General features: G+C 55.9%; 5 protein-coding genes across 6 annotated transcripts; 2 read left to right on the top strand and 3 right to left on the bottom strand.

Annotated features, from left to right (window-relative positions):
* Positions 1 to 321: 321 nt before the first annotated feature.
* Positions 322 to 1,916, bottom strand: FAM167B (family with sequence similarity 167 member B). Its single transcript, XM_042793723.1, has 2 exons — positions 1,599 to 1,916; positions 322 to 944 (listed from the first exon to the last, which is right to left on the bottom strand). The coding sequence occupies exons 1-2, from the start codon at positions 1,893 to 1,895 to the stop codon at positions 681 to 683; spliced, it is 561 nt and encodes a 186-aa protein (XP_042649657.1). The 5' UTR covers positions 1,896 to 1,916; the 3' UTR covers positions 322 to 680.
* An 805-nt stretch (positions 1,917 to 2,721) lies between these two features.
* Positions 2,722 to 8,215, top strand: LOC116964251 (myotubularin-related protein 9-like). 2 transcript variants are annotated; one of them, XM_033003209.2, is made up of 12 exons: positions 2,722 to 3,278; positions 3,842 to 4,095; positions 4,295 to 4,354; positions 4,631 to 4,739; positions 5,042 to 5,167; positions 5,256 to 5,429; positions 5,565 to 5,782; positions 5,893 to 6,054; positions 6,194 to 6,335; positions 6,434 to 6,654; positions 6,797 to 6,948; positions 7,086 to 8,215. In XM_033003209.2, the coding sequence occupies exons 2-12, from the start codon at positions 3,899 to 3,901 to the stop codon at positions 7,217 to 7,219; spliced, it is 1,695 nt and encodes a 564-aa protein (XP_032859100.2). In that variant the 5' UTR covers positions 2,722 to 3,278; positions 3,842 to 3,898; the 3' UTR covers positions 7,220 to 8,215. The 2 variants fall into 2 exon arrangements, with proteins under 2 accessions (XP_032859100.2, XP_032859102.2); XM_033003211.2 differs by lacking the exon at positions 4,295 to 4,354.
* A 42-nt stretch (positions 8,216 to 8,257) lies between these two features.
* Positions 8,258 to 12,422, bottom strand: EIF3I (eukaryotic translation initiation factor 3 subunit I). Its single transcript, XM_033003213.2, has 11 exons — positions 12,368 to 12,422; positions 12,090 to 12,182; positions 11,861 to 11,948; positions 11,202 to 11,267; positions 10,831 to 10,980; positions 10,597 to 10,724; positions 10,205 to 10,315; positions 9,730 to 9,819; positions 9,326 to 9,399; positions 9,041 to 9,133; positions 8,258 to 8,695 (listed from the first exon to the last, which is right to left on the bottom strand). The coding sequence occupies exons 1-11, from the start codon at positions 12,368 to 12,370 to the stop codon at positions 8,614 to 8,616; spliced, it is 978 nt and encodes a 325-aa protein (XP_032859104.1). The 5' UTR covers positions 12,371 to 12,422; the 3' UTR covers positions 8,258 to 8,613.
* A 2-nt stretch (positions 12,423 to 12,424) lies between these two features.
* TMEM234 (transmembrane protein 234) lies at positions 12,425 to 15,060 on the top strand. The gene is made up of 5 exons (XM_033003207.2): positions 12,425 to 12,465; positions 13,064 to 13,215; positions 13,620 to 13,686; positions 13,875 to 13,967; positions 14,682 to 15,060. The coding sequence occupies exons 1-5, from the start codon at positions 12,453 to 12,455 to the stop codon at positions 14,741 to 14,743; spliced, it is 387 nt and encodes a 128-aa protein (XP_032859098.1). The 5' UTR covers positions 12,425 to 12,452; the 3' UTR covers positions 14,744 to 15,060.
* Positions 15,061 to 15,188: 128 nt separating this feature from the next.
* DCDC2B (doublecortin domain containing 2B) lies at positions 15,189 to 21,764 on the bottom strand. The gene is made up of 10 exons (XM_042793547.1): positions 21,487 to 21,764; positions 20,574 to 20,631; positions 20,070 to 20,146; positions 19,709 to 19,840; positions 19,066 to 19,212; positions 18,549 to 18,588; positions 18,033 to 18,092; positions 17,620 to 17,803; positions 17,288 to 17,388; positions 15,189 to 16,045 (listed from the first exon to the last, which is right to left on the bottom strand). The coding sequence occupies exons 1-10, from the start codon at positions 21,762 to 21,764 to the stop codon at positions 15,914 to 15,916; spliced, it is 1,209 nt and encodes a 402-aa protein (XP_042649481.1). The 3' UTR covers positions 15,189 to 15,913.
* Between the last annotated feature and the right edge of the window lie 147 nt (positions 21,765 to 21,911).

Genomic DNA, 21,911 nt, shown 5'->3' with positions numbered 1-21,911 from the left:
GCACCCACTCGCTTCCAGGGGCATTCAGGGAGACGCTGGCAACCAGGTCCCCGAAGCAGAGACACTGTCTCTCTGGCACGGCACTGTCCCACTGTCCTGCAGCTGAAACTGGTGAGAAGCCACCCACCCTGTGAGCCAGATCCCTGGGGAGTGGCTGGGGAAGGGGTGATGGCAATGCAGTCCCCCTTGCCACCCCCATGTCCCCCACAACGAAGGGCCAGGAGCCACATCTGGAGGTTCAGGCAGGTGCCTGGGTGCATGCAAAAACAGGAAAAAAAAAAAAAAAAAAACAAACCAAACAAAAATCAAAAACGCAACACATCAGCTCTTGTCTTCACCTCCTTTTTTTCCTCCTCAAATGGCTGCTGCCACATTTTCCACTGTGGTTGTCCCCACTGTTCTGAGGCACAGGGCACGGGGTGCCCCAAAACACTCTGTGCCTGATGGAGTCAGTGGCATTTCCCATGCCACCATGGCGTGGCATTGTCCCCCGGGGTAGGGCTGGCAGCACCAGGGCTCAGCCCCGCGCCCCGCGCCCCCGCCCCCCGGCAGCAGCTCCGCAGTCCCCGAGGCATTTTAGGAGGGATGCTGGAGCCCTACCAGGTCTGGATGCACCCGTGGGTGCTGGCGAGGCTCCAGTCCAGGCTGGGTGCCCATCGCTCTGCGGGGTCCTGCCGTGCTCAGCAGAGGGAGAACCGTCGGGAGTTGATGTTCATGCGAGTGACGCCGATGTGCTTGAGCGGCGTGGAGAGCAGGAAGGCGGCCTTGGGTGGGATGTTGCAGAGCAGGTCCGAGTCTTCCTCGCAGCCCTCGAGGCCGAAGGTAGCGTCGTCCAGCATCTCCTTGTGCTGGTGGCAGGCCTGCTCCACCTTCAGCCGGTGCAGCTGCGCCCGCAGGCGCATCAGCTGCTGCGCCAGGCGCTGGTCTGCAGCCTGCATCTCCCGCTGCACGGGGAGACGGGCATCAGGGCTGGAGCGGGAATTGGCCACCGGTTTGGCTACCTGGGCACTGGGAATGCTGGGTGGCCCAGCTGGGGCCCGGCCAGGGCGCAAACCCACTGGGGACCACGTGCACACGTGGCCCTGGGGTGAGCACAGAGCCCACGCGCCCAGTCCCGGGGTCTGCACAAGGTCTGTGCTGGGGTCACAGCCCAGGGTCAGCTCAGGTGCTCGTGGCGGGGTTGTTGCTGTCCGTGCCCCCCCCCCCGTGAAAGCCACCACGGCTGTGCCACCCCAGTGCAGCCCACTGCAGCCGTGCCACCCGCAGAGCAGGCAGGAGGGGGTGACAAGCACAGACCCTGGCAGAGAAGTGACCCCCGTTGCTGCACAGGGGACAGGGGCAGAGCTGCGGCACCGCAGAGCCACGCACGCCTTGCAAAAAAAATAAAAAAATCTACATACACCGTGGCATGCTGGGCAAAGGAGCAAAGCATTGCACTGCAGCTGGAGCACCCTGACCCTGGGACATCCCATCGCTGCTGCGTGAGGTCGGGCTGCAAAGCACTCGCCCTGTCCGGAGGAGCCCCACGGCCCCATCCCCGCCTTGGGGCTCAGCCCTTGTGCCCCCCCCCCCCCCCCATCCCACCAACCGCTACTCACCAGCTCCATCCTAAGCCACTCCAGAGCTGCCTCCATGGTGGCGAAGCCACAGACGCCACCGTCCCACTCCTCCTCATCCTCCCGGTGCCCAGGGCCCTGCTCTGCCCCTTGGCCCCCCCCGGGGGTCCGACTGCACCAGGGCTGCCCCCGTAGTCGGGCTTCCCACTCCAGGTAGGAAGGTCTCCGTGTCTGCAGCTTCAGCTTGGCCGTCAGCGCCTTCACGCTGGCCAGGCTCACCTCCTCCCAGGTGGGCTCCTCTTCACCCAGCTCCTTGAACTTCAACTCACCCAAAGGCATGGTTGGCTGGATCCCCCCCAAACCCCTTGGGTAACCTCTCCCCCCTCCCCTAAAACACACACACCCCCCCTGCAAACAGAACCGCTGCACCCACAAGATAAACAGCACCCTACCCACAACCCCCACCCACTCCCCACAGCTGCACCCGAGTCCCAGCTATTTATTCACCCCCCAGAACAATAAAGGTTGGGGACGCTGAGGACAATTCCAGCGGGCAGGAAATTTCCTTATCCAGAAGAGTGCAAAGGAGGGGTTTTTTTGGTTTTGTTCGGTGACTATTTTGTTGTTTTGTTCTTTGATATTTTTTTTTTCCTTTTCTTTTCTTTTTTAGCATTATTGTCTCCAGCTGGGAGGAGACTCCCAGTTCCGCGGGAGGAAGCCTTCACTGGGACTTACTGGCAAGGAGAGGCGGGGATGATTTATCCCCGGGCGCAGCCGCCGTCACCCACACACGGCCGGGGTCGGGGAGGGCAAAAAAAAAAAAAAAAAAAAAAAGCCCAAGGAAGGAAAAAGAACCGGGGGGGCTGCGGGGGGGGACACGGGGCGAGGAGCCGGGGGGCAGCCGGGGTCCCGCATCCCGGCCGGGCCGTTAAGGTGGAACCGGGTCAGGATCCGGCCGCTTCCCCCCCCCGCAACCCCCGGCTGTGGGTTGCGGTTCTCGCCTGCACCCCACGGATAACGCCTGCCCCGGGCACGGCCACCCCCCGTCCCGTCCGGCCCTCCCCCCCCCACCTCCCCACTCCCCCCGGAATCGTCCCCAAAGACCCTGCGTGCAGCGCTGCGAGCTCGGTGTCCATTCGCGTGTCCCTCCCCACGAGTTCATGCGTGTCCCCCTCGCTCTCGCACCCCACGCCGTGCCCCCCCCCCCCACACACACCCCCCCACACCCCGGGAATCCCCGCACCCCGGGGTGCGGAGCGCCGGGCCCGCCGGCGGAGCCGCCCCGGGGCCGGGCCACCTTAAACCCGACATCCGCCGGGCGCGGAGCCCTGCGCGGAGCCGCCGTCCCCGCCGGCATGGCCCGGCTCCGCAGGGCATCGCCCGCCCTCCTCCTTGCACCCCAACCTCCCCCCTCTTGCGCCCTGAGCTGCCCCGCTTGCACCCCTGGGTCCCTGCTTGCACCCCGCGATCCCCCCGCTTGTGCCCAACGGTTCCCTGTTTGCACCCCCAGGATCCCTGGTGCACCCCGCCGTCTCCCACTTGCACCCTGAGATTCTTGCTTGCGCCCCGAGGTCCCCTGCTTGCACCCCGAGATCCCTGCTCATGCGCTGAGGTCCCTTGCTTATACCCAACAGTTCCGCGCTTGCACCCCGAGATCCCCACTTGCACCCCAAGACCCCCACTTGCACCCCGAGGTCCCCACCTGCCACCGAGCCCGAGCAGGTAAGCACAGGGGCGGCCAGAGCAGTCAGCGCTGCCCGCTGCTCACCCTCCTCCTCCTCACCCAGGGCACTTGGCAGCAGCTGCTGCTCCATCCCCGGGGCCCCGGGGGTGGCTGTGGGTGCAGGCAGAGCGCGTGGGGCCGTGGGAGTTGGGGTGAGGCCGGTGCTGGGGGTCTGGCAGCGGTCGATGCAGCCCCACCGCAGGCGGGAAAGGACCCAGAGCAAGGCAGCAGTTGCGTTTTCACCAGCCACCCAAACCGCCCCCCCTCTCCCCGCAGCACCGGGCGCGGGGTCCCTGGCTTGGGGTCTGGGTGCTGCTGCCGCAGAGCCTGGAGCTGGCTCAGCCCACCGTGCCTCAGTTTCCCCATCTGCAGTGACAGCATTGCCGGAGGAGGAAATGTCACACTCCCCTGCATTTTGCAGCGAGGAAGCTCCATATGCTATAGGTGACAATGTAAACATGAAGAGGGGGGGTGAGGCTATAGGGCCCAGCGTGACGCAGAGGGAAGACAGGGTTTCCAGGCTGGGCCGTGCCGCTGCAGGATTTCCCCTTTCTCCCTCCAGCCCCGCGGCAGGTCCCTGCTCAGGCTGCGCCGGGGCTCAGCGGCTGCCGCCCCCGCCATGGAGTTCTCTGAGCTGATCAAAACGGCGACGGTGGAGAGCGTGCTGCTGTCGTGCGCGGGGCTGCCGGCGGTGAAGGGCACCCTGTGCATCACCAGCCACCATCTGCTCCTCTCCTCCTGCCCCGGGGGGGACGGCCAGCCCGGCACCGTGGAGCTCTGGCTGCTCATCCGCAACGTGGACGCCGTGGAGAAGAGGTGGGTCGCTCTCCCCCACGGCCGGCCCCGCTCTCCCTTTTAGCAGCGTCACCCCTACCTTAGCTGGAGGAGGTTCCCCGCTGCTCTCCCGGCGCCCACGGCTGCCCCACGGAGCCTTGTCCCTCCTCTTCCCCACGGTCTGCCCCGGGGGATGCTCGCAGCGCCGAGCATTGACCTCTTCTTCTCCTCTGTGCCTCAGAGTGCAGAATTTAGGCTGGTACCAGCCCCCCCGGACTAACGGCTCCCCACGAGACACCAGGTTTGGCTTTTAACGCTCTCTCGGCCCTGCTAACCCGCCCGGCTTTGTGCTAACCACGGCGGCGGTGGAAATCCCGGCTTCAAACAGGCGCTGCACCAGTGCCAGATGATAGCCAGCGATTCGGCACCCCCACCGGCACAGCCCTCCCGCTTTGCCCCGCTCGGCTCTCCCCGCGGGGAGAGGGCAGCTCAGCACTGCTGTGTGTCTGTCTGTCTGTCTGTCTGTCTGCGTGCACGGACCTACAGCCAGCCCTGACCCTCCTCCTGCCTCCCCCAGGCTCGCCAGCTCCTCTGGCACAATTACGCTCCGGTGCAAAGACCTGAAGGTGCTGCAGCTGGAGATCCCGGGCATGGAGGAGTGTCTCAACATCGCCAGCTCCATCGAGGTGAGCTCCCGGGCAGCCAGAGAGCCTGGCCCGGGCTGCAAAGGTTGGCAGGAGAAAGCGCCCGCCTGTAGTGTTTGCTTTTGGGCTGTCATTAACATGGGTAAACACTCAGCTCCGGGACAGCGTTGGCACAGGGTGCCCGCGGGGCTGGTGGTGCCAGCGCCTGCCTGCCCAGCCCTCGCTTGCGGCTGGGACAAGGCCAGGAGTGGGGGACAGGGATGGGATTTGCCCGGGGGGATGCGGTGGGGGCTCAGGTCCGCACCCCCAGCCCGTGACCAGCTCCACCTTTGCTCCTGCTCCAGGCCCTCTCCTCGGTGGACTCCGTGATGATGATGTACCCGTTCTTCTACAGACCCCAGAGCCTGAAGCTCGAGGAAGGATGGCACCTTTTCCCCCTCGAACAGTACTTCCAACAGATCGCCTCGCAGGTGAGCCTGGAAGGGAGATGCCTGGCTGGGCCGGGAGCAGGGAGGGGGAAGCACCCAAGGCAGCCCCCCCACGCCGCGTCTCCCCCAGACGAGCCGGTGGCGGCTGAGCGACGTGAACCGGGATTTCACCACCTGCCCCACGTACCCTCCTGCCGTCATCGTGCCGGCGGCGGTGGACGATGACGCCCTGCGGAAGGCTGCCCGTTTCCGGCAGGGCGGGCGATTTCCCATCCTCAGCTATTACCACCCCAAGAACGGCACCGTGAGTCCAGCTCCCCGTCCTGCCCCTCGTCCCCTCGCTGCCAGCCCTTGGGTGAAGGTAGCTTGAAGGCCCCCACCACCACCACTGCCATGCTGTTGGGGTTCCCCCTGTGCCCCCCCGCCCCTCACCCCGCAGGCGATGCTCCGCAGCAGCCAGCCGCTGACGGGCCCCAACCGAAAGCGCTGCCGCGAGGACGAGATGCTGCTGGGGACCGTCCTGAACGAGGGGGAACGGGGCTTCATCATCGACACGCGGTCGGCCCAGGCGGCGAAGCAGGCTCGGATGACCGGGGGGGGCACAGAGCCCAAATCCTCCTACCCGCACTGGAGGAGGCTGCACCGGCCTCTGGAGAGGTGAGGGGCTGGGCTGAGGCCTGGTGCTCTCACGGCACTGGTGTGGAGATTCCAGCCTCCCCTAAAAAACGACTCACCAAGCTCCTGCTACCACTTTCCCCCCCTCCCAGAGGCCGCCCGCTGCAGGAGAGCTTTATTAAGCTGGTAGAAGCCTGTAACGACCCCTCGATCAACATGGACCGCTGGCTGAGCCGGCTGGAGAGCTGCCGCTGGCTGAGCCACGTCAAAGCAGCCCTGAGCACAGCCTGCCTGGCCGCACAGTGCCTGGACAGGTAAGTGGGGGGGGGGCTGCTGCCCTGCTTTCCCCCGCCTCTCCTTTACAAAGTTCTCTGCGTGGCACAAACCTCGGGCATCAACCCCGGGCTCGCGGGCACAGGCGGCATCGCTCCGACCGCCCGCGCTTGCCCGCAGGGAGGAGGCCAGCGTGCTGGTGCACGGGGCGGAGGGGACGGACACGACCCTGTTGGTGACAGCGCTGGCCCAGGTGATCTTGGACCCGTCCTGCCGCACGCTGGTGGGATTCCAGGGGCTGCTGGAGCGGGAGTGGATCGAGGTGAGACCAGCAGTCCCCATGGGGCCGGAGACCCCAGCCTGGCTGGGTACCCCCCCACTCCCCTTCACCCCCGTTTTCCCCCCTGGGGGGTCCCACAGGCCGGCCACCCCTTCCACCTCCGCTGTGCCCGCTCTGCCTACTCCCACGCCCGGCTGAAGCAGGAGGCACCACTCTTCCTCCTCTTCCTCGACTGCGTGTGGCAGCTGAGCCGCCAGTTCCCCTTCTCCCTGGAGTTCAGCGAGCGCCTCCTCCTCATCCTCTTTGACAACGCCTACGCCTCTGCCTACGGCACCTTCCTCTGCAACAACGAGAAGGAGAGGCGAGTGGGGAGGGAGGGAGGGCTGCCCCTGCCTTCCCGCTGCTGGATAGGGCAGAGCCAAAGTCCTCCTGGGCCCAGCTTGGGTCAAACACGGCCCCACAATCCCCAGCAGGGACTGAACTGCATCTCAACTCTCCCGTAGGTGCTTGTGTAAAGTAAAGGAGAGCACGCATTCCCTCTGGGCCTGGCTGAACCAGCCTGCAGAGAAAAAGAAGTACCTGAACCCTCTCTACTCGCCCAACGCCCTGGTCATCTGGCCCTCCGTCGAGCCCCAGAGCATCCAGCTCTGGCAGGGTAAGCCAAGTCCAGTGCTCTTCAAGCCCAGCTTCAGCTCCGGGCTGGGCTGCGTGAGGGAAAGCTGCTCTGCTTTTCCCTCTCTCAGCAGGGCTACAGCATGGTTGAAATAACACACAGCCCCTCTCCTCCCCTAGGTTTATTCTTCCGATGGATCCGCTCGTCCCAGTACCTGGACGAGGCCTGGGCAGAGATCCAGCGGTTAGTAGAGAGTGACAACCCCCCCCGTCAAGGCCAGCGCAGGGAACAGGCTGAGCCAGTCCCTCTCTGACCCCGCTGCCCAGCCCGAGAATGAAAGATGAACAGCAGCGTGGGCGATTCGGTCCCCGCGGGCTGCGGGGCCGAGGCAACGCTGCAGCTTTTGGTGGGAAGCGCTGTGCGGGACACAGGCTTCGCGGAGCCTGGAGGACGGCTCTGGGATGGGGGGGGACAGACTCCCTTACGCAGCCTCCGGGCTGGGCAGACTGAGCTTCTTTCAGTAAAGTGCTCTCTCTCGCAGCCCACGCCTGCTTTTCCGCTCTTACATGGGGGCAGGAGCAGCCCGGCTCCCTCGCAAGCGGGGCTCCTTCCCGCTCTCCCACCTGGACCGCCGGCGGAGCAGAAGGGCAGCAGAGGGGGTCTATGTGCCCCCCAGCAGCTCCCACCACAGCCTGCCTGGCTCACAGCCCCTGCCCAGTCAGCACAGCAAAATCTAAGCAGCAGAGCACACTAAACCCTCTGCACTAAGGGCACGCTGGCTCCAGTCTGAGTGTTGCATCAGTCGCTTCGAGCTGGGAGCCAGCCCGGAAAATCTGCCCTTGAACCCAGTTTTGAGGAAGGAAAAAGATACAAACCACCCCTCCAGCCAGGCAGGCCCAGGGCGAGGGGGCTGGAAGGATGAGGATTTGCAACACAAGCGTCCTAGCGCAGGAAATAACTGTTCCATGAGGAAAGTTGGCTTGGGGTCAGTCCAACAAATAAACAAAGCACTAGAACTGGGCGCGTGCGTTGTCATCTGGAAAACAATGACTGGCTGCTGCACTTCCAGCCTGTTCACACTTCAGGGCCGGACCTGACCCAGAGTTGCAGCTCCTCCCTGGGAAAGGGTTAACCCGGGGTGGACAGAGGCCCCAGGAGTAACAGCGCTGCTGGCTGCCCACGGGTGGGGAGCACTGCACCGGGTGGGGAGCACTGCACCGCCAACAGAGCCGGGAAAGCAAATCGCTCAGGAGAATTGTTCCAGGCAAAAAGAAACAAAAAAAAAACAGAAACAAAAAAAACCCCAAACCAACCCAAAAACCAAACAACCACCCCACAGCAGCGCTTTTCCTTGTGTTTATAAAAGATTTCTATTTATTTCCTGATGATTTTTTTTTTTTCTCCTCTATGTATAAATACACCCAGCAGGGCAGGAAGCTAGCATCACCAGGGGCAGGCAGGCAGCCAACCCACCTCCCTCCCCTGCCTTCACCCTACCTCCCAGGAAAGCCAGTCCTGCCCTTTTGAGCCGGTTGGGTTTCTACTTCCCCACTGTCACAAAGCCCCTGAATTTGCTGCTAACTGCTTCCCACTGCCTCCTGCGGAGCAGACTAACTTCAGGCCTTACGACAGTTCTGTGCAGGAGCAGATGGACTGGGCAATGGGTTGGAGAAGGAAAGAGAAGAGGAGAAGAGAGGAAGTCCTCCTTTAAGCTTCAAATTCAAACTCAAAGTACTGGGGATCGAAGTAATGGATGCGAACGTAGCCGTCCTCACCCCCGCTGCTGTAACTGTAGGGGAGGAAAGACAAGATAAAGTCACCAATGTTGTCAGGAACTCACTGCCTCTAAGTTTATACTGAACAGTGGTGAAGTCTGTTCTCACAACCCCCTTCAGAAACCAATAAAGGAGTCACAAGACAAAAAAACAGTATCAGTGATGCAGCCGAAATGTGCAGCAGGGCATAAGTGAAGCCCCCGGCCAGCCTGGGGGGAGGCAGCAGGGCTGGAACAGGAGAATTTGGAAGGTGCTGTCTCCACTCCCACTGCAGAGCTCCTGTGAGCCCAGCCATATCTGAACCAAAAGGTGGGCTAGGCTCGACTGGGCCACGCTGCAAGACCGACAGAGATCCTCACCTCTTCCCGTCAGGGTGAAAAGCAACGCTATTTATCGGACCAAAGTGACCCTTCACTCTGCCAAACTCTTCTTCAAAAGCCAAGTGGAAGAACCTGGGAGAAAGAAGATTTAAATTATCAGAAGAAGTCAGGAGCCTGGTTAGAGATGCAATCAGGGTTTCCTCAAAAGAGCTCTGCAAATTTAGTGATTTCTCCAACACTGCCAGGAGAAAGCTGCTCTGGGAACAGCACCCCTGGGCTGTCAGGAGTCCTCCAGGTGAGGACTGCCAGAGGAGAAGGACCAACCTGGCCTCAAATTTGCCAATCCTGGTGGAGGTCGTGGTCACATCCATGGCCTCCTGCCCACCACCAAGCACGACCTGCAAAGAAGAGAAGCCGCAACACTTCAGCGCTGCTTATTCCACGCCCTCTGTGGGGAGAGGAAACAGCCCAGGCCTTGGGGAAGCCTCCTCCTAAACCAGCAGACCCCACAAACCTGACTCCAGCCCCAGAGAAGTTCCCGCCTCCCAGACACACTCGTTTGAAAATCAGAGGACATAAAGCCACGTTCCCCACACCAGACCGCAGCAGAGTTCCCCAAACCCATCCCACAGCCATGATTTTTAGCTGGACTGGTGACTCTCTTCCAGCTACCTGGGACAACGCAGGGGTCCCAGTAAGACTATTACAATGAGTGAGCTCATTCTTACATGATCAAAAATGGGGGAGAGTGCAGCAGAGTTCACCGGTCGCTCCGTCCGGAACGTCTTCAAATGCTCAAGTGTCGTGCAATCAAATAGCTAGGAGGCAAAAAGGGAGAGAGTTATTCTGCAAGAGGGCTGGCAGCACAATTAACTCACACAAATCTGGCTGCTAGGCCTCACCTGGGCAGTTGTTAGCCCTACAGTTGCTCATGGGCACCCAAATCCCAAAAACGTTTCCCCAGAATCCCAAAATACCGGCCTAAGGGAAATCTCACCTCTACCACCTGCTGGAGGTAGAAAACTGCAGGTGTATTTTGGCAATGTTTGTTTTCAATGGCTGGCTGTTAATTTAATGCAGTGGCATCTCCCCTTTCTCACCAAACTTTCCCACTAAGCTTTGACTTTCCACTTAAATTAATTTCTAAGGAGCTCCTGCAAACAAATATCAGCAGCCCACTGTATTTCCAATGGGAGGCCTCACCTTGGCTGTGTTGTCTTTGGAGGCAGTGATGAACATGGTCATGTCCCTGGAGGTCTGAATATCGTTGATTTGCTTGGTGTGCTCCTTGATGTTTGACAGCTGCTCCCCTGACTGAAGGGGCAAGAAGGCAGTTTCAGCGTGCTGGCAGATGAAGGGAGCATACACACAACTTCCCCATTAAAAAGAATTTAGGAGATGTCGCTGTCAGCAGCGGGGTGGACATTGGTATGTCAGCCCGGCTCAGGGGTGCTGCCTATTTATCTATTCTTCCAAGAGGCTGCTGGTTTGAGCCAAAAAGCCCATACTCTGTCCCGTGATCACAACAGGAACACTGTGATATCCTTCCCCAGGCACTGCTGCCCGAGGGAGATGCTGTTCCTTCTGAGACTGACCTTGGCACTGAACTGGTTCAGCTCTCCACTCTCATGTCCTGCGATAATAAACTCTCCCAGAGGGCCCCACACAGCACTTGTGATTTTAGAGTCACTGCAGGGGATTTTCATGTAAGGCTCGTTGTTCTCTGCAGGAAGGAAGGAAGGAGACAGACAGACAGACACAGTGGCACCAGCTCCAGGATCAACGCTTCCCTTTATTCCCCGGTGCAGGCACTGGCCTGGATTCCTCACCGATCTGGCTGGGGTCCCGGAGGTCAAAGAAGCTCACAAAACACTGATATCCCATCTGCTTGTCTGTGGAAAACATGATGATGTTTCCTCCAAAGTCGAAGCCACATGTCCTCACCGCTGAGCTGGTCTTCACCAGGGCGAGCTGCTTTCCTGAACACAGAGCAGAAACCATCACTTCACCGGGTGTTTTATTGCAAGGTTAATGAAAACGGGCAGCTGAAGGGCAGGGTCAGAGGGAGGATGAGAGCATCGGGAAAAGCTGGAGAGCAAGTTTGGTGACCTGCAAGCTCTTGGGCAGTAAAGTGAGTAGACTTCACGGCAGGGCAGAACTGCAACTCAAACACAGCTCCGTGGGGAGAGAAGCCTCTTACCTGTTTCACAGTCCCAGAGCCGACAGCTGTTATCCGCAGAGCCGGTGAGCACATGTCGTGTGTCCCCTAGGCCACCAGTTAGGGAACATCGGCACGTTTTCAGCCCCAAAAAGCTACTCTCTAGCTAGCCAGAGAGTATTTAAGCACAAAATTAAAAAGCTGCATTACACAGAGACTGGGCAACATCCATTCCAGGACCGGCAATACTCTGGCACAGACACGGAGCCCAGGTGCTCCCGTTACAAACCCCACCACTTTCCTCTTGAAATGTTGAGGAAAAAGGCTCCAGCTTGTGCATTAGCACAACCTTTGCACATTTTTGTCTCTTGCTACCAGCTGCCCCCATCGGAGACGGAAGACCTTGTGCACCTCAGGCACCTTCCCAGAGCTCCCAGGGCCACCGGCTGCAAGAGCAATGATGCACAGATGAGAGCAGACAGGGCAATGCTGTGTGTGTCACTCCAAGCAACAGCCCGGGAAGAAAAATACCCCAAAAATAGAGTAGGGGAAAGTCAGCAGAAGAGTTAAAACACATTCTATCGCCCCTATGCTCCTCTTCGAGAGGAAACAGTACAGCAGTTGGGAGCAATCAGGTCCAGTGAGTCACTGTAAAGAAAATATATGGGCCAGACAAACTGGTTTCTGCACTCAAAGGATACAGTCTGCATCCACGCACCAGACAGCTCCTGTGTGGCCGTTGTAGGTTCCAAGCCTCTCTCCGTTCACCGAATACCAAACGTTGACAATCTGAGAGAAAACAACCAAGCACCCCTCTTACCAGGGGGATTAATTAACGTGACTGCCGACACGCCGGTCGATACCACGGGAGGAGCTGGTTTTCACCCGGGGGAAGGGGAGGGGGAGGCAGGCAGGGCCCGCTGCACTCACGGGATCTTTGGCCACGGTGAAGAGCAGGTCTCCCTCCCGGTTGTACTTGATCTGCGTGATGGAGCGCTCATGGCCCTGCAGCAGGATCGGCTTCTGCCAAGGGGGGAGACGCCATTTAATGCCTCAAGGCGAGGCGCGGCCTCAACCCCCAGGTCGGGGCTCACTGGGGGGTGAAGGGGGGAGGCAAGCTGCTTCCCCCCCACACCCCTCCGCGCCCCCCAGAGCCCCGTGCCGGGGGTCCCGCACCCTCCCGCCGCCGGGCCCGGCCCCGCTCTCACCATGGCGGCAGCGCCGAGGGGAAGGAGCCGCGCGGCCGCTTCCGGGTCAGAGGGAGCGCGGAGCGGAAATGACGTCGCCGTCGTTATGGCGCCCGTCGGTGAGCTTCCGGGACTGAGGGGCTGCGCTCCCAGACGGGGACAGGCCCGTGGGGAACGGGAGGGGAAAGAGCCACCGGCTGAAGCTCTTCCCTCAACGGGGTGGGGTGGGAATGTGGCGGCAGGCTGGGCCCTGGGGGGGCCCTTCCCTGAGGGCGGGGCGCGGCCTGGGCCCCTGCGGGGTCTCCCCTGAGGGGGCCCGTGGGTTGGGTTCGCTGTGGGGCCTCCCGTGATGGGAAGAACGCGGGCGTGGGGTGGGGTGGCGTGGGGTGGGGTGGGATCTTCCCCGGGCGGGGAGTGCGGCCACGGGTTGGGCTGGCTGTGGCGCTTTCCTCGGAGGGGAGGGTGGGCGCAGGCGGGGACCTGCGAGGGGCTTTCGCTGAGGGGGAGGGAGGTGGCAGCGCGGCCCTTCGCGAGGGAAACCCGCAGGGAGCCGGGCTGGTGGAGCCTCTCCCTGCTGGGACGGCGGTGGGCCAGGCTCTCCGTGGGGAGATGGGGAGAGGCTGACCGGCTGCCGACCCTCTGAGGGCAGTGATGGCAGATCATCCCCCACCACCTCGCTCCCCGGGGCCACCGCGCTGAGCCCGGGCTGTGCTGCAGGAGAGGCGGCGGTGCTGGTGCTGGTGGCCGTGCTGTGGGGCAGCACCGGGCCGTTCCTGCGGACGGGAGCAGCAGGGCTGGAGGAGGTGCGGTGCCAGGGCCGCCTGCAGCAGCTGCTGGCTGAGATCCGCTTCCTGGCCCTCAACTACAAGGTGCGATGCCGGCCGGGCTCCCAGGCCTTGGGGATCATTCCTACTTGCTTAGTTCTAAGCTTTGTACTTCTATTTAAATTGCAAAATATTCCACCTGTCATCAGAATTCTTTCTGCTCGGTAATATTTCATTTAACTGCCTATAGCAATGCTCTCCCGTGCAGGATTAAGACCGCATTTCGTAGGCGGCAGGTCGTTAACCCTCATATTTTACACAAAATAAACCCAGTGGGCCTTCTGCATATTGGGGAGCTAAGACATCGAGCAGCATGCAACTGGCAGTGGAATTGCCAGTGCACTGTGTTTCCACTGCTGAAGGCAGCACAGGGCGAGCGGGTCTGGGCTCCCTCGGGGCGCGCGGTGGGTCTGCGAGCAGCAGCTGACAGGTTTGTGCTCCTCCTGCAGTACGTGGTGCCATTTCTGCTCAATCAAAGTGGATCTCTCCTCTTCTACCTCACCTTGGCATCCGCAGGTTGGTTCACATTGCTTTCATGGAGTGGGTTGATTGGAATTTTGGGAGGATCAATAGCAATCAATAGCACTGGTGACTCAGCTAAACGTCAAGCAGCTGTCTTGTAAACATCAGAGTTAAAACAACTGTCTTACAATTTGTACGAGATTATCTGGTTTTGACTGTTTGTTAAAACCATTCCGTTTCAGATCTCTCCCTGGCAGTACCACTCTGTAACTCTCTGGCTTTGATAGTCACGCTGGTGACTGGGAAGATTCTGGGAGAGGACATCGGTGGTAAAAGTAAGTTACACTTAAAACATTTCCTCACATTCTCCTGCGCCTATTTGCTGACTTAATAGTAGTGTGGGCTACTCTCTGGTCTCCTGAAAAGCAGAAAACTCCCCCGGAAGGGCTTTAACTAGTTAAGTAGTAGTTCTTGCTACAGAACCTGAACGGGAAGTGAAACAGTCTTGTAAGTGGGCAGGGCTAGTGTGTCTGAAGTGAGACTTGGCTGTTCTAAGCTAACAGAGTTTATAGGCCTGAGCCTTTATCTAACTAGATGTTTAATCATAAGAGGAGCACTAAATAATATGCCCACCATGGAAAAGGAATGCCCCATATGCCCCCACATGTCAGCACCCATCCTTCTTTCCTTCCCTTACGTCCTACAATAACATTACCCTGCTCAGAAAGTCAGAAAATGGCAGGATACCCAAAAGCTTCAGGACACCAGGACCTGGCACAATAGCTGTAGGAATATAGGAAAAGGGGTTTGTGTTGTTAAAGGCCGGTTCTCGCTAGCCAGACATACAGCATCAGCAACATTTTCTTAGAAACAGGCTTTGCCCAATGCACACGGGCAGGCCAGACATCCAAACCCCTTCAGAACTCTCCTGGCCCAGACATTTCTGCTCTCCCCTTTACTGTGACACCCGAGCATTATGTATTTAGCAATGAGAGGATCTGACTGGCATTGAACCATGTAAGCTTTCACCGTATTGTTCGTTTCTGCAGGGGCTGCGGCAGGAATGCTGCTCACTGCCCTAGGAGTCACGCTCTGTGTAGCTGCTTCGTGAACGAGACGTGGTGAGAAGCAGATGAAGAGAACCTGTTCAAAGGTAACCCCCATGGCTGATGGGGGCTTCTGGCTCAGGAGCAGACCCTTTGGCTCAATTACACCTAGGAAGAGCTGTATTTTGACACACAGATGTCAAAAACTGTGAAAATACGGACTATACTCCCTGAGCAGGGTGGAACAAGGTGTGTTGTAAGGACATCCTATTTAATGTCTTGAGATAAGGAATTTCTTGTCTGTGGGTGTTTCAAGGCAGGGATGATTGAATTGTCTTGTTCAGCACCAGAGGGATAATAAATGGTTAATGAATCATTCAAAGGGAGCTTCTGGGACCAAATGGTTTTTCTGTAGAAGGAATCTATTTAGGCATTCCCCCTTTTTGTGGCCAAGCACCTGAAAGTGGCTTCCTCCACTGCTCTCAGCTCAGGTCATGCTGCACAGCCCCTTACGCTGCGGTTATCGTATGGCTTTTCTCCACTGGAGTCTTGCAGAGTGCCTCTCATCTGTAAAATAACAGCAGGGCAGTTTGTCCCTAGGGAAGGAAGGGTGTTTTTCTTTTCAGTGAAATTACCAGTCCAAAATACCAGATAGATCACAGAAGGACAAATCCTTGTAACCCTTAACTAATCAGGAATGCTAGGGAAGGAAAGAGAGAAAGCCTTGCACCAAGAGGGTTAATACAAGAGCTGTTTATTACTATGACTTTTCCTAAATGAGGCAGATGCTCCTAAAACAAGTTAGCAGAAATAAAATGTATGTAGTTTTGGTAACAGGTTTGATCGCTGCAAACATTATCCAAGTGTTCCAGATCAGAGGGACAATGATGTGATGAAATCTCCTGATAAGAAGTATCTGACATAGAACAACTTCCTGGCAAACATTGTGTTATAAAGGCATGTATTCTATTTGGTAATTCTTCCTTCTCAAGTTCACATACAAACCAGTTTAATTAAAGTTCAGAAAAGCAGCCATCTCCTCTGCCACATCATCACACCACAGAGATGAGGAAAGCGGGGGGAAGATTTTAATTTAACAGCATTGTGCATTTGATTCATTGCTCACTGGTGTTCCACTTCTCAAGCCTAGATGAAGAGGATGCTTGATTTTAGAAGAGTTTATTAATTCATCAAAAGCTTGGCCAGTCTGTGGTGTAACTGTCCCTCTTCTCCCATCACAGCCCCTTTGAGAACTCCTCAGAGGTCTTTGCTGCCAAGGGCAACACTGTTCGGTGCTTTTCATCCTCAGAGTCACTGGCATCCCTTTTCCATGCCCCAGGCTTTTGTGATTTGTCTGTAGTCCATACCTTTTTGTGGTGAGAAAGAAATACAGTTATTAATGTAGCACTTCACTGTTACAGAAAGATTCTGGGACTAAATTCCTTGATTCCATTTCCAGTCTTACCCTGGCTTCAGTATGCAAGCTTGGGTCTCTGCGTTAAATTCAAAGATAGTTTATTTATTTCACACCTAATGATTCTCCTGCAGAGGGGATCTGTGACACTCCAATAGTAACGACTGTAAAGCAGTGGGATCTGGGGAGGTGGGGGGGGAAAGGCCAACAGAAAGCAGCACTAGCTAATTCTTCACCAGGGCTTTCTCTAATTTAAGTTCAAAGGAGTTGTTTTCCTTTGAAGTTCTAATTAATCCAAAGAGATTACCTAGGCAGAACCATGAATCACCTACAATATAATGTGTGTCATCCCATTACATCAATTCTGAATATCCTTATGAGAAGTTTAAAACATTAATACACCACAAACAATAAGCATCTCACAGGCATTTTCCACACAGATTTTTGTTTCTAAAAGAACGGCTTTTTTTCCCTTTTAAAAAAAGGGTTTAAACTTATTACTATCTAATAAATGTGTTCAGTCATTTTAGGAATTACGTTTATTCCGTTCAAGCTTCTAAGTTTCACCTAGCTACAGGCAAGTTCTGCTTAACACGTTGTATTTGGGGGTACTGAATTTTAGTGTAAGAAGTCTGAACACAGCCAGGAAGGATCTTACACACTTCACAGAACCATTACATGGAATAAATACCTTACTGTGGTGTATCGTTTTGGCTTTTGGTACAAGTTCTTCTGTAGCTCTCTGGAACAGGACTAAGGGTAGAAGTAGTGCACACACAAAAAAAAAAAAAAAAAACATCCAGGAAAGCCTGTGATATCCTTACTGCAGTGAGAAGCTGTAACTCTCACATTCCAGGAGGGAAATGTTCATTACCCAAATTACAATTTCTTGGCTTTCTAAAATGTGAAGCCCTGCAGTTACACACTGTCCTCTGCTTTCTGAAGTTCCCCCTGGTGGCTATTTTAATCTTTACACATTGTAGAGGAGCACAGCGCTTCGTAAACCTAACAAATAGGATTTAAAACAAGCGAGAAAACTGAAGGATTTCCCCAAGCAACTGCTCTCAACTATTGATTGATGTGTTCTCACAGGCTGGCTCTGAGCTGGTCTCCCTGCTGTGCAGAACCTGCAGCACCAATAGATTATAGTGGGACCAGTGAGACTCCTAACAGGACAGAAAATAATTTCTCAGACCTGATCAATGGGCACGTCCACCCTTGTGTGTTTGTCCTCTTTTACTTCCTGGGCACCTCGCATCTCCTTCCTAGGATCTCTGGGTTTATAGACACTTTCTTCTGCGAGGGGAAGAAAAGAAAAAAGCTGTTCAAGGGGTATTGCAGATCACCATGGCCTGGTCTTGCTGTGGCTACAGAAAGGTCCTCATGTGTGCCCAGATGAGGAAAGAAGCAAAAATATAGAAGTTACTGGATGCATCACTGCTTGCTTTCAGCACATGCGCAGGTATTTTGTCCTTTAGCATCAGAATAAAGCCAGTCTTCCTCTATACTTCTAGCAGTGTCCTTTACCTTGATCAGGCCAGTGCTGCACATTCCTGCTGTTCCTTCTGTTTTGTCCTGCACGGACAGGTTTACCATGGAAAATGGACTCTCTGAGGTGAGATTTCATGGCTTGCTTTTGCAGTTGTGGAAAAGCAGCTGGGATCTTGTCTTTCTCTGCAGCTCCTGTGGTCTGCACCCTGCGACTGTCCAGCTGAAAGTATTCATCACACACTGCTGATAGGCCTTCTTGAGAAAGCAGTTTATAAAATGAGAAAAGTTTTGCAGGGCAATCCCCTAAACACTGCAACTTCCCCCTGTGACCCTTGAGACTGACTGGTACAAAACTGTAACAGTGCATTCTCTGACCAGGGTTTTAAGTTGATACTAGAAGTAAAACAGATACAGGGAAGACAAGCAACACTTTGGGCAGTCACTAGTACCTGTTGAGGTGGTTCAGCAAGAGCAGAGTCACCCACATGGACCAAACTCAGTTCACCAAACTGAAAACAAACAAAAACCAAAACAAAACAAAGGAAAATGAAATTTTAAAAGCAAAAGAGCACTTTCAAAATAGCACAGATGCACATTTCAATGGACAATCTAGGCCACCCAGCTGCTGTATATGAAGTATCTGTTGGGCTTTTTACCCACACAGTGAGCAGGAAAGATATCCTAGCTCCAGGAGGAATTCTCCTGGCCCATCAGCCAAAAAGGAGAAGAGGTAAGTAAGGCCACCTTGAGTTTTTCTTCAGGCAGTGAGATTTAATTCAAGCAAGATCTGGCCACGTAGCTGTCTCTAGCTCCTCTCCTTTGGGAATGGTGCCAAGCAAGAATGGTGTAGGCACAGCAGTTGGGAATGGAGGTTGCTGTACACATCCTTTGCATGCGGATGGATGTCTGCACAAAAGCAACTGTGATCGTAGGACAAGCAGTCCCGCGCCAGCCGAGCTACCTACCCTTCTGCGATACTTTTTGCGCCTGCTATTTGGGTGGTTCCTGTAACAAAGAAGCAGCAGATTCTCAACATCAGGCTAGAAGTCAGCTGTAAGAGGACACGATCTCCCCTTTTCCCATAAGAGAGGGCCCCTGAAGGTGTTTTTTTCTCAGCGCAGGTAGAGCACACTCCACAGCAGATCACATTCCTGTTACATCACACTGCCCAGCACAGGCCTGTGACATTCGGTGCCCAGCCTAACGGGCAGGTGCTCCTCAGTGCTCAAGGAACACTTACCTGAGAAACAACCAAACCACTTGCTTTTGCTTTCTCTGGCACTGAACTCTGGATTGCAGGGGTTAACCCTTACACCAAAAGCTTTGAAAACACATTCTTTCTTCCTAAACTTCCAACGCACGAAGCAAAACTCAAGCCCTGAAGCTGACAGCACTGAACAGGAGGGCTGCTAAAAGGATGGCTTTAGCTGAAGCCCACCATGGAGAGGATTCTTTTAAACCACTCAGCTTCAGTCTACGTACCACAGCGTCCTGCACGCAGAATCCTGGGGCACCAGCAGCTCAAAGTAAGGCAGTTTTTTGTACTCCTCATTTCCCACTGCCACATAGTAATGGCCATTCACCAACTCCTCCCCACTGGACACCTGGGTTCCGTCCAGCCTGCAGAGCCTCAAGAAGAAGACAGCAAAGGGTTTAGAGCTGTCACAACACCCCAAACAACTCCCCAGCATGTAAGCAAATACATGCAAAGTGCTAAACAGGCCCAAGACAAGTCAAAGAGGATCAATCAAGGATGTACGCAGAAATACTACACCCAGCAATTGGTGAGATGCAGTAGATCTCAGCTTTCTCCTTGGGTGTCAGTAAATATGTGTATGAGGAGAAGGCAGGCTGTATTTGTTGGATAAAAGCCCTTCCTCTGGACATAAACTCCTTTTCATGCTTTACTGATTGCTTATTGCTTCTTCACCAGACCACCAGCAACATCAGCCCCCCTCATAAAGCAGCCAGGACATCTGATTTAAAGATGGGAAAACCTGAAAAGCAAACGAGTTTGCAAAAGCAGACCAGAAGTCTGAACTCCCAGTCCTCTCTGCTAATCAGAGCTGCTTGTGTTCTGGACGTAAGGAAGGGGGAGCCAGCAGTGCCTTATCTGGATACCCACTTGCTAACAGCTCCGCTGCGCAGGTCGGCTTTCTCCGTCAGCGTGGCCAGGAGGATGTCCCACTGCAGTGGGGTGCTCTTGGAGAGCAGCAGTGGGAAAGGAGGGCTCAGCAAATCCCCATTCCGGAAAACACTGCAGTGGAAACAACCCAGAGCATGCAAAGAGCCAGTATTCCTGCAGCTGTGGGAGATGGAAAAAGCCAGCCACTGGTGCCTGGACGATGTTTATAAATACTTCTAGTAGAAGCTGGGAATTGTCCCTTTGGGGCAGCGTTCCCAGGATCTCACAGGAAAATTCCCTCCTCCAGCCTCCAAAAATATTCCCAGAGACCCTCTTAAGGAGAAAACATCGAGGCACTTACTGTATCGTGCAGGGCAGGCGGGCGTGCTTCTGCCATCGCGCCAAGACGTTCGACTTCCAGGGAGCTACAGTGTGGAACTAGAGACCGAGTTCAGAGCACAAGAACAGCGACAGCCCTGGCACAGGGCCTCCCAGGGCTTTCCTCCATCAGGAGCTGCCTCCCCGGACACCTCCTGCCCTGCCTTCAGGCTTCCTGCTGCTAGGTGGGGTTTGTTGTCAGCAACACGGAGGCTGGAGAAGCTCTGAGCGTGTTCCAGAACTGCCAACAAACCTCCGAGCACAAATCCTTCCCCTGCACCGTTAAGGGGGATGGAGGGACACAGCAGCAGCCCCTCCGCTGTCTCACGTGTCCTACTGATCCCTGTGGCAATTTTGCCTGATCTCCACTGGGCACCTCACAGCCTTAAATCTCAACTTCAGTTTCACCCGTGCCAGCCCTAGTGTCTCTCACACCTCCCTGCTCGTTCTGCGCTCCCGCCTGCCCCTACTCAGCTCAGGGACTCACCTGCAGACCCTCGCCGTTCCTCGTCCCGTGGAGCTTCTTCCTTCTGTGATTTAAATAGCTGTGAGAACAAGACAACGACGTTGCCACGTACCGACTGGGCCATGGCTGACCAAAGAGCAGCGAGGGAACAACGAACTGCTCTACCTCGGTGCATCACCATCGTGGGTCACTTATTTGGGTCACTTCTGAAACGATTCTCCAGGTGCCTCACCTCATGGTCTCCCCGAACTTCAGTCTAAATTAAAGTCTGCTACTCCCAGCCAAATACAGACCATTGCAGACACCCAGTAGATTTTATTCCTTTGTGTTACTCGCTGTATCAGGGCTCCAAGGGCTGACCAGTGTTAGTGCAGCCTGGACCACCTCTTCAAGAAAATGCAATACACACCACGGAGCCAAATTCACCAAGCGCACACACAGACACCCCCGCAAGAGACAAGTGATCCCACAAAGCCTTCTTTAACCCTCTGTATTTCAGGATGAACCAAACCAGCTCTACTTTGTGCAGGATTAGGAATCAAAAAAAACCTTCATCAAACCAAAGCAAAAGTATTTGTCAGTGGAGACAGTGTGACTGCCAGCTCGGCCAAGGAAGTGGGCAGAACCTCCCACACACCACAAAACAAGGTGCACAGCAGGCAGAGCAGCGCCCATCACAACATCCTGCCAGAGAACACGTGTCCCCCAACATGTTTTCTTCTAAGAGTCAACTGACCTTATTGGGAATATTTGCATTTTCCATGCAATCTGGAATATGGTCAGTAGTTTCCAGTAGGAAAATAAATTCATCTCTGTTTTTCATTGGCTTTCTACCCTTCCTACCTCTTTTCCATTCCCACCCCAATACGTTCCCCACAGAGGTGATCTAAAGCTGCTTACACCAAACCCAGAGACCAAAGGTCCATCTACTCACTTGAGCTTTTTGAACTTTTCAAAGCCCGCAGCCACGTACTGGCACCCATCCTGCAGGTCCCCCAGCCCAGCGACGCGGTGGCCGTGCCTGGGTGTGTAGAGGTTCCTCACAGCCAAGGGTGCATGAATGCTCCTGGTCACCTCATTCAGAAATGCCTCAAAGGTCAGAAACCGACGCTGGTTCACCACAAACTTCCTCCCGGGGAAGAAGGGATCACCATTGCGATACACCACCACGTTCTTGGCTGGAGGTGCCAGAGCTAAGCCACAGGAGCTCATCCCCCGTGGGTCAAGCAAGCCCTGCTGACCACAGAGGCACACAGAGCAACGTGGGGAGCAGAGGGGAGCTCCGGCCAGGCTCCTCCTGAGCCCAAACCCTTCCGACCAGCCGCCCCCGCGCCCTGCCATCCCTTCCCAGCGCGGGCT

This window comes from Tyto alba, unplaced genomic scaffold (genome assembly GCF_018691265.1).
Source record: "Tyto alba isolate M040663 unplaced genomic scaffold, T.alba_DEE_v4.0 Super-Scaffold_20, whole genome shotgun sequence".
Taxonomy (NCBI): domain Eukaryota; kingdom Metazoa; phylum Chordata; class Aves; order Strigiformes; family Tytonidae; genus Tyto; species Tyto alba.
Note: the sequence above shows the minus strand (reverse complement) of the source record. Positions and strands in the feature narration are given on the sequence as shown.

Bases quoted from the DNA above. Each gene is read 5' to 3' on its own strand.
- FAM167B (XM_042793723.1), bottom strand. From the start codon at position 1,895: ATGCCTTTGGGTGAGTTGAAGTTCAAGGAGCTGGGTGAAGAGGAGCCC. The intron at 945-1,598 runs GTGAGTAGCGGT...CTCCCCGTGCAG, and splicing joins AGTGGCTTAGGATGGAGCTG to CGGGAGATGCAGGCTGCAGA.
- LOC116964251 (XM_033003209.2), top strand. From the start codon at position 3,899: ATGGAGTTCTCTGAGCTGATCAAAACGGCGACGGTGGAGAGCGTGCTG. The intron at 6,055-6,193 runs GTAAGTGGGGGG...GCTTGCCCGCAG, and splicing joins GCCGCACAGTGCCTGGACAG to GGAGGAGGCCAGCGTGCTGG. The intron at 6,949-7,085 runs GTAAGCCAAGTC...CTCCTCCCCTAG, and splicing joins GAGCATCCAGCTCTGGCAGG to GTTTATTCTTCCGATGGATC.
- EIF3I (XM_033003213.2), bottom strand. The intron at 10,981-11,201 runs GTAAGAGGCTTC...CTCTGTGTTCAG, and splicing joins GCTCTGGGACTGTGAAACAG to GAAAGCAGCTCGCCCTGGTG. The intron at 10,725-10,830 runs GTGAGGAATCCA...TCCTTCCTGCAG, and splicing joins CCGGGACCCCAGCCAGATCG to AGAACAACGAGCCTTACATG.
- TMEM234 (XM_033003207.2), top strand. The intron at 13,216-13,619 runs GTGCGATGCCGG...CTCCTCCTGCAG, and splicing joins TCCTGGCCCTCAACTACAAG to TACGTGGTGCCATTTCTGCT. The intron at 13,687-13,874 runs GTTGGTTCACAT...ATTCCGTTTCAG, and splicing joins CCTCACCTTGGCATCCGCAG to ATCTCTCCCTGGCAGTACCA.
- DCDC2B (XM_042793547.1), bottom strand. From the start codon at position 21,764: ATGAGCTCCTGTGGCTTAGCTCTGGCACCTCCAGCCAAGAACGTGGTG. The intron at 18,589-19,065 runs GTACGTAGACTG...TCTTTGTTACAG, and splicing joins TCTGCGTGCAGGACGCTGTG to GAACCACCCAAATAGCAGGC. The intron at 18,093-18,548 runs GTAGGTAGCTCG...GTTTGTTTTCAG, and splicing joins GCAAAAAGTATCGCAGAAGG to TTTGGTGAACTGAGTTTGGT.